Source organism: Coffea eugenioides, chromosome 5, assembly GCF_003713205.1.
Source record: "Coffea eugenioides isolate CCC68of chromosome 5, Ceug_1.0, whole genome shotgun sequence".
NCBI classification, from domain to species: Eukaryota; Viridiplantae; Streptophyta; class Magnoliopsida; order Gentianales; family Rubiaceae; genus Coffea; species Coffea eugenioides.
In genome coordinates this window covers 4,429,260-4,439,162 of record NC_040039.1, presented here as the reverse complement: position 1 = coordinate 4,439,162, position 9,903 = coordinate 4,429,260, and the positions used below count along the sequence as shown (strand labels likewise).

Here is a 9,903-nt window from a genome sequence, read left to right as displayed (position 1 = left end):
ATCAAAATTTTAATTGATATACCTATTAAGCCCTTAGAATTCATAAAATTTTCAAAAACAATCCAAAACGTCTAAATACAACTCATCTTATTTCTATATATAAAATAAATAAATAAAAATTTCCAAACAAAACTCACCTTTTTTCTATACATAAAATAAATAAATAAAAAGAAAAGATTTTTATGTTGTTTTAATTTATGCCAAAGTAGCAGAAGTAGAGAGCAAGGAAAGTCGCGGAGCGTGGGTTGGAAAAGCAGATGGACTGGAGGGGGCAGCAGAGAACGTATATACTATAAATAAAAGAAAAGAAACACGCGCTGCACGTTGGAATGAACATCGGTAGTAGGGTAGTAAGATGCGTGATGGGGGTGCTGGGCGTGAGGGATGTAGGCGAGTGAAGGAGACGGAGATAATCCCCGATCCAAACGACTCCGTGCCCTAATTTACCAGATCAACATAAAACTCCTTCTCATACGCTCTCTTTCCCTCACCTCTCATCTCAAGCGAGTAGTAGTAGCGGCAGTGGTAGAAGAATAAGAAGCGAGGGAAAGCAGCAGTCCACGCCCAGACCCCTCGCGTGGATTTGCAGTTTTTTTTTTTTCTTTTGCGCAGATTCAATCTCTCTCTCTCTCTCTCTGGAGCGTCGAGTATAACAAACCGGTAGGTAGCTACTACTCTCTAACTCATTCCTCACTCCCCCACCCCGACTCCACCGACCCCCCCTCATATCCCTTTTCTTCTCAATTCTCCCTGCTCCCTTTTCCGCCGTCCTCCTCCTCGTCCTCCTCCGCCCCTCTCCCGACCATAATACTCCGAAACCGTGGTTATTTGTCTACCGCTAATAATATAAACTAAGTAGTTACTTATTTCCATGACCGAATGAGGATTGATGCCTAACATGTCTTTATCATTCTATGCTTGCTCCCTCTGTTGGTGGAATTTTGCTACTATAATTATACTCCTTCTACTGCACAGCCTCCAGTCCACTCTTATATATTTGTTTATAGTACTAGTTAATTAGTCTAATTAAGCTCGCTCCATTAGCCCTATGAATATTGTTTTTTAATTAAGCAAAAAAAAAAAAGAAGGAAAGGACTATGGATATTGTTAGCGGTGGAAGAATCATGCTTCCACCGCCGTGGTTTTTTTTTTTTCAATTGTTAGCAAAATCTGGAGGAGTTATGTTGTGCCTAAACCAGGAGAAACTGCAGCAGCTTCACGTAAACGTTCTCTATTCATTTCATTTCTGCTTGTGAACATCACCCGAATCACATAAAAACTCGGATAGAACCTGCAGTCAACATTTTAATCTAGTGTCTGTGTCAGCTTATCACTGGTGCTGCCATTGGCTCTTATATCTTTCGCTACTATTTACTTGTGGATGTGGCTGGAATGATCAATCTCTGTATTTTCATTCCTTTTCTTGCACCGTACCTTAACTCAGACCTTCATAGCGCCCCCCCCCAGCTACTTTTGCAATACTTTGATATTTTCTTTTTCCAAGAACCACTTCAATCCAAAATAAAGAATTTCAAAATCTGAGTTCATTTCAATCAATATGATGGTCTAAGTTTTCGCTGATATACACTGCCAAGAGTTTAGACACGCGAACTTGGATGGTATATACTTAAAATGAGCTGTCAATATGATGTCTCAGAAGAATACTTTGCCTCATCTCAAGTCAAAATACCTCACTGGTGTTTAACAACATATCACGCAGATCCCATACCGGCATCCATGTTATATTCTGTGGACATTGCACGCAGCTTTTAGCCTAAGCATGGTCTCGTTTGAGACATTAAATGGTAGTCTATGGGGAATTATCCATGTCCTGTATCTTTTAAGTAGCTCGTTTCAAACTATGGATTGGTTTGGAATCTTGCTAGCTTATTACTAAAGTTACGATGTGAGCAGTTGACATCTGATGCATTCTACTACCAAAAGCACATGCTTCAGTGTGGGGACTTTGACTACATTCTATCTTGAATTGATTGCGTCTCGGATTCTGTCTGCACTTATATTTCCAGTTTCGGTTACTTGGTTGATTAATCAGGAATTATTATCTTATCAACTCACCGTTTTCATTCTCTCTTTCTTTCTTTCTTTTCTTCCATTAAGATGAGCACAACTTGTGATGTTCGAGGGCCTCTTCAAGTTTTGTAAATTTCCAAAACTGGCAGAATCATTTGCTTCCTAGAAAAGTTCATTGCATTTGTCTTATTGGCAACTGTATTCTCTTCTATTATTGGTTTCTTGCAAGAAGGAACAAGATGAACAAGCAATTTGATTTTGGAAATCCACAGACTATAGAGGCTTGAACTGGATCAATATCTTCGGGTTTCTTGGGTTTTAGGTTATCTGTTGACAACATTTTTATTTTTTATTTTTTACCCCTTGCTGTCTTTCTTTCTATACATTTAAAGAATAGCTTTTATTTCGTGGGGACTTTAAGTTGTCAAACTGGAGTCTATCCAAGTCCCTTTTTCTTTCTACTTTTTCTTCATGACAAATATCACTATACTATCTAAAATTTTCAGATAATTTGAAGGTGCTGGGAATTCTGATTCAGATAATTTGTGGGACTAGATAGTTGTCCATTTTCTATAGTTATGTCAGAATCAGATGCAAATTTCATACTACTATGTGCAAGGGATAGCTTTCTGCCCCATCCAACTGTAGATTTTTGTGCTACCTGTGGTGGATGTGACAGCCACTTAATACACAATAGAAGTTCGTCATTCTCTAAGATCTGCAAGGAATTTCAGAGATCTTATCATCTAGATGGCAATTTGGTGCAATGATAACATCAGATGCAAAATGGTTTTTTGCCTTTTGATATGGATTTCTTCATGTAGTTGGCTTTATATATTCAATTAGCCTTCATAATACTATTAAATATATTGATTAAATGTTAGAAACATTTGTTTGGCAGAGTTAATTTCCAAGTGGATTAGGTGCTGGCACTTTCTGTGTAAGGGAGAGCTTATTTCTTAATGAAGGCTGTATATTTTCTTGTTTGGTCAATGGAAAAAGCTAAATTTTTCTTATTAAACTTTTATTCAAGATTAAAGATATAGTTTTATCTAATTCCATATTTAGAAATTGGATGTATGAAAATGTATTAAGTTTTGTGATACCTGTGCATACCCAATTCTTATGCTTGTGTGTGTCAAAAGTGTGGCCACGATCTATTTTATTGGGTTGTCAGGAGAAGAGCTAATAGAACTACTTTGCACCTCGACTAGTGCAGGATGTTCTTAAGAAACCAAATGCTTAGGTGTTGTTTGGTCACACAGTCATTGTCTGTTATGGTGTTCTCGTTTGCAAAATGTGAAATTGTTGTTGGGGAAGGGGGGAGGGGGACATTGTTTGATTGCTGTTTATCTTTTATACTTATGAAAAATGTTTGCAATGCATAGACCGAAACTTTAAATGGAAAATAGGTGTTTCCGTCTTTTGTGCATGCAGATAGTGCAAATTAATGAGATTTCATCCTTGTGTCGTAATGGAAACAAAAGTGCAGTTATCTTTTAACCACCTTCTCTCCGTATTCTCCATTCCCTTTCCTTCCTAGCCATGCTCTGCCATCCCCCATCCTCAAAACTTTTCCTTAATGTCTCCTTCCTCTCAATTCCCTCTTCCTTGCATTTGCTCTCTGCCTCCACAATCCAAATTCCTTGTTTATAACTCCAACCAAAAGTCACCCCCATTCCCTCCACGTGAAACTCACCTCTTCTTCCCTTATTTTTGTTTTCTGAGTTTTCTCTCCTGCCTCACCGTTCTCTGTCCCCAGCCTGTCGCCCCCATGCGCTTGTCAGTTGGACCACCCTCCTCCCATTCTCCAGTTCCTTCACACTTGTTGCTCCTTTAGCAGCCCTGCTTTGACAAACATTCACTTCTTTTCTAAAAGGCAGCTTTCCATATTGTATAATGAGGCACTAAATGGTGTCAATTGTAATTTCAGGACAGAAGGAAACTAGTTAAATTAGTCCTATGAAGCTTTCACTAGAGGAGAATCTAGATGAAAGAAAGAGTAATGGAAAAAGTAAAAAAAGAAAAGGAGGAAAGAGAAAGGAAAGATGACACAAAAGAAAAAGCTAAATGGAGGGGGGAAAGCAGATGAATGAGACAGAAATTAGAAACCATCGGTGACTGCGAACATGTTTTCTTATGTTGGTTTTTGGACAATAATCTGTTTCATGCATGTATATAATTATATTTTCCTGGAAATGAACTCAAAATGTGTTATCTATGATAAGCACGACAAACTGGAAAATGGTATCTTATGTTGTTTGGTAGAGTTTGCTGAGTTGTTATCTTGTCTTGATCTTATTACTCTGTTATTCTTTTTTATTGAATTTTGGATTTGGGTCTTAGCCAGATGTTTGGGAGAGGAAGACCATCTGTGGCTATTATAAGTGGGGATTGGAGTTGGAAATCTTTTCAAAATGCTTGGGCTTTGAACGTTGCAAAATTGGAGCACTTGGGTTGTTAGACGGATGTACGAGTTAAGATTTCAGCCAGAATGTTATGGGGTCGGCTTTTCCTCTAAAGTACTTTGGTGGAAACGGCTTACAACATGTCATTTTGTTTCCTGTTCCAAATTCAGAAGCTTTTTTTTTTTTTTTTTTTTTAATATCATACGAAGTATGAATCTTGAGCTTTACAGACTCAATCCAGAACAATAAAAGTAAGATTCTTGGAAAGTGACACATATTGTCAATGGCCTTAACTTCTAAGCTAATTTTCTTCCTGACTGAGGAATAAGGAACTGCTTGCGACAATAGCTGCAGGAGAAATAAAAGATTTTTTTTCTTGATACTGAGTTTCTGCAGTGTACTATAACTTAGTTAACTCTTCCGTTCTAATATCTCGATAACATTTTAAATTATTGAATGGTTATGCTAGTCATAATTATATGCTGCATTATTTGTTTCCTCCCTTTGGAAGCTAGCCAAAAAAAAAAGTCTACACATGAGCATGAAACTTGCTTTTGGTGATTGATTTTAAAAAAGTTGATTTCCTGTAATTTTTGAATAGCCTCTATTTGCTCTCGCTTATGTGTATGTTTCTCTGTTCAGGTATGTATAAATAGTACTATTATTGACTGGGAAAACAGGGTGTGCCATGGATATAGACCTTAGATTACCTTCTGAAGAACATGATAAGGAGGATGAAGAGTCAAATGGACTTGCTCATATGCTTGATGGTGAAGAAGAGAAACCTCATAACGAAGATGGTGTGAGTGGAAACATGGTGGATATCGAGGATAAATTACATGCACAAAATGGAGGGGGCATGATTATTCCTGTGGGAGACTTTGTGGAATCGAAAGAGGATATCTTGCTTGAGCCCCTCGCTGGAATGGAATTTGAATCACTTGCAGAAGCATATGCCTTCTATCAAGAATATGCCAGATCTACAGGATTTAATACTGCTATACAGAACAGCAGACGTTCCAAGACATCCAGGGAATTCATTGATGCTAAGTTTGCATGTTCCAGGTATGGAACCAAACGTGAATATGAGAAATCTGTAAATCGCCCGCGCAGTAGACAAGGGAACCGGCAGGATTCTGAAAATGCCACAGGTCGAAGAGCATGTGCCAAGACAGATTGCAAAGCAAGCATGCATGTTAAGAGAAGACCTGATGCAAAATGGATTATACATAGATTTGAGAAAGAGCATAACCATGAGCTTCTGCCTGCCCAGGCTGTGAGTGAACAGACACGAAAGATGTATGCTGCAATGGCAAGACAATTTGCTGAGTACAAAAATTTGGTTGGCCTCAAAAGTGACTCAAGAAGTCCCTTTGAGAAAAGCCGGAATCAAGCAATTGAAGTAGGAGATGCAAGCTGTTTGCTAGAATTTTTCAATCAAATGCAGAGCACAAATTCCAACTTCTTTTATGCAGTTGAGATAAGTGAAGATCAGCGTCTTAAGAATTTCTTCTGGGTTGATGCCAAAAGTAGGTATGACTATGCTAATTTCAGTGATGTGGTTGCTTTTGATACTACCTATGTTCGAAGCAAGTATAAGATGCCTCTGGCTCTTTTTGTGGGGGTCAATCAACACTATCAGTTCATGCTACTTGGATGTGCTTTAGTATCTGATGAAAGTGATACTACTTATTCTTGGGTAATGAGAACATGGTTAAAGGCGATGGGTGGTCAACCCCCAAAATTGATTATTACTGATCAAGACATGGTCTTGAAGTCCGTTGTGTCAGAGGTTTTTCCTTCAGCTTACCATTACTTTTTTCTCTGGCATATAGTTGGAAAGGTAACTGAAACACTTAGCCATGTCATTAAACAAAATGAGAAATTCATGGTGAAGTTTGAAAAATGCATTTATAGGTCATGGATGGAAGAGGAGTTTGAGAAAAGATGGTTGAAGTTGGTTGATAGATTTGAGCTTAAAGAAAATGAATTGGTGCAGTCTTTATATGCAGATCGCACTAAATGGGTGCCCCTGTTTTTGACGAATGCATTTTTGGCTGGAATGTCTACTGTTCAGCGATCAGAGAGCGTGAATAGTTTCTTTGACAAATATTTGCACAAGAAGACTACTGTGCAAGAGTTTGTCAAACAGTATGATGCAATTTTGCAGGACAGATATGAAGAAGAAGCAAAAGCAGATTCTGATACATGGAACAAGCAACCTGCATTGAAGTCTCCATCCCCATTTGAGAAGCATGTAGCCAGCATTTACACCCATGCTGTGTTTAAGAAATTTCAAGTTGAGGTCCTAGGAGCAGTTGCTTGTATTCCTAAAAGAGAGAGGCAAGAGGAGATGACCATTACTTTCAGGGTTGAAGATTTTGAAAAAAATCAGGAGTTCTTTGTTACTTTAAATGAATTAAAGTCTGAAGTATCTTGTGTATGCCATTTGTTCGAATATAAAGGTTTTCTTTGTAGGCATGCAATGATTGTTCTTCAAATTTGTGGGATTTCCACCATTCCATCCCAATATATATTGAAACGGTGGATGAAAGATGCCAAAAGTAGGTATTCAGTAGGAGAGGGGTCTGAACAGTTGCAATCAAGGGTGCAACGATACAATGAACTTTACCAACGGGCTATGAAGCTGATTGAAGAAGGCTCACTATCCCAAGAGAGTTACAACTTTGCGCTCCGTGCACTTGATGATGCTTTTGGGAACTGTGTTAGTGTAAACAACTCTAATAAAAATATTGCAGATGCCGGAACATCAACCACACCTGGACTTCTCTGCATTGAAGAAGATGAGCAAAGTAGAAGCATGGGCAAGACAAATAAGACAAATAAAAAGAATAGTACAACCAAGAAAAGGAAGGTACATTTTGGATGCTCAGTAATCTATTTTCTTTAATTTGTAGAATCAATATAAAATGTGATACCTGGATTGCAGGTAAACTCGGATTCTGACATCATGACTGTTGGGGCATCAGATGGCTTGCAACCATTGGTTTGTTCTCTAGAATCTTGTTGGACTGCTATATTAATTGGCCATTTCTTTCTGTCTATTGGTTTAATCATCGAGGACATTCCAAAATACTGTCTCCATGAAACTACATTGATCATTCTATTTTTTTAGATGATAAATCTTAAATCACTAGCAGCGTTGAAAAATTTTTAGACAAGGGGGTCCAGATGCTTAGCTCTAAGCATGTTTGAAGTTCTTTTGAGTTGTTGTTGTCCATGCGGTGAAGATCTAGGTCCACTCATCTAAAGATTTTTTCACAGTGACAATGCACCTAAGTTTAATACTTTCGTAATTGCTACTTTGCATCTGATATGTTGATTATTTGTCTAATTTTGTAGGAGAAGTTAAGCTCAAGACCAGTTAATCTTGATGGCTATTTTGGCCATCAACAGGGTGTTCAAGGAATGGTATGATATAAATATAATGTGCTTTGGTATGTGTTAGTAGAATGGTAGTTGTGCTTTTCTAAGTTGGTAGATTGTCTTTTCGGCAGGTACAGCTGAACTTAATGGCTCCTACTCGAGAAAATTACTATGCAAGCCAGCAGACCATTCAGGGGCTAGTATGTCATTGTCATTATAACTGGTTTACATTAGGATTGCTGTTGAAGGTATAAAGTATAAATTGTATTCATTCTGGTTTTATTCTGCAGGGACAGTTAAATTCTATAGCACCTTCGCATGACAGCTATTATGGAAGTCAGCCAACCATACATGGGCTGGTATGTGTTTTTTCTTGTTCTCAATGTTTTTGCTTATATAACCTGAACTTGGAATTACATTTAGCATCTGTGCTTGCAGGGGCAGATGGACTTCCTCCGTGCTTCAAGTTTCACATATGGCATTCGGGTCAGTGCTAGAAAAATGTCATGAAAATATTGTGGGATATCTAATATCTACTGTATGTATGAGATACTTACTTTTCCTCCTCCTCTTGTAATTTTTTTTTTTTTTTGGTCAGGAGGAGCCCAATATAAGATCCACACAGTTGCATGATGACGCTTCTAGACATGCATGAGGAACTTTTTTAATGCTAAGGTAGTAACTGTTGTACCTCAGTTTTGCCATATGTATATCCTGTTGGACCTAAGCTCGTTGGGTGCAGGGCATCGACTTATCTGAATAGGGGTAAAAACCTTTTTGTGACATTAAATTCTGTGTAGCACTTAAAATGCTTTGGATATTCTGGACGTGGTCCTCTATTGTTGCTGAAGATTAGACGACTTGTTTTGGTGTCTGTTGAATAATGAAGCGAGCAGTGATATATTAATTGTGAAATGTACTTGTGATTGACTCGGGGTATCTAAGGCACTTTGTAGTTTGAAACTCTCAGAACTCATACTTTTCTAAACCGGTTAGATTTGGGAATACGAGCAGTCAATTGTAAAGGAGGAAAAGGAGACTGTAGGCAAGAAGAGTCTAGTTGAATAGCGAAGGGAGAGTAATGATAAAAGTCATCGTAATTGGTATGTGATCATCTGGTTGTTGACAATTGAAGATGCTAATTGCTAACTATGCTTGTTGCAGCTTCTTCGCGATGGTTGTTCATTGTGTTCAGTATGAACAGAAGTCAAGTTTGCTCGTTTTTTCTTAATAGTTCATATTAACGTCAGCATTTTCCTGTATTTAATTAAGGCAAAACTCGTGCACGGGGAGGAGAAAATTTTCAAGGTAATCAGTCAATGTGTGTCTGCTGCTTTTCTAAGATGATGATCCATCCCAATGTTTGCCTTGCCTATAATTTTCTTTTTCATGCCAGAAATGCTCTTACAGGTTGGAAAGTTTGCTCAAACTATCCTTCGGCTCCCTCCCTTTAGCAATCCTTGTAATTTTCGTCATCTTGTCAAGCACAACACAGTAATCATATTAAAAAACTCTTTCAACACGTAATTGAAAAACATCGCCATCCTTTGTATTAGGTGAACGCCTTCTATTCTATTTTACCAGCAAATGCGGAGCGGGCACTTGTGCTCGGCGGTTGATAGTTGGCACTAATTGATAGTTGATAATACGGGTTTTGTCAAAGGCCTTCAAAATTTTGCTTCTGGGGCTTTTCTATACGGGTATTTGATGATTGCAGCTAATTCCTATGAGGCTTTTGTAATTACACTTTTATCCTAATTTTACTGTTTAATTAACTAACCTTGGTCAAAATATGGGAAAAAAAAGTACACTTTTAGTCCTCAAAATTTGGAGAGTTAGATGTAATTAGTTCTTAATGTTTCAGCCAGAATAAATGTAATCTACAAAATATTTAATTTCAACGAAATTGGTCCTTAATGTTTCAATCTAAACAAATGTAGTCATTACAGAATATAAGTTGACCAAATTGGTCCCTAATGCTTTATAAAATCAATGAAAATTTGTTAATAGATTACAAAAATACAAGTTTTATAAAAAAAATCACAAAATTTTAATAACACTAAAAAGATATAGAGCA

General features: G+C 37.6%; 1 protein-coding gene across 2 annotated transcripts; it reads left to right on the top strand.

Moving 5' to 3' along the window:
- Positions 1-351: 351 nt before the first annotated feature.
- On the top strand, positions 352-8,789 carry LOC113770136 (protein FAR-RED ELONGATED HYPOCOTYL 3). 2 transcript variants are annotated; one of them, XM_027314510.1, is made up of 8 exons: positions 352-660; positions 5,082-7,314; positions 7,390-7,446; positions 7,803-7,871; positions 7,964-8,026; positions 8,117-8,185; positions 8,265-8,312; positions 8,425-8,789. In XM_027314510.1, the coding sequence occupies exons 2-8, from the start codon at positions 5,128-5,130 to the stop codon at positions 8,479-8,481; spliced, it is 2,550 nt and encodes an 849-aa protein (XP_027170311.1). In that variant the 5' UTR covers positions 352-660; positions 5,082-5,127; the 3' UTR covers positions 8,482-8,789. The 2 variants fall into 2 exon arrangements, with proteins under 2 accessions (XP_027170311.1, XP_027170310.1); XM_027314509.1 differs by having other exon boundaries at positions 353-660; positions 7,958-8,026.
- Positions 8,790-9,903: the final 1,114 nt, after the last annotated feature.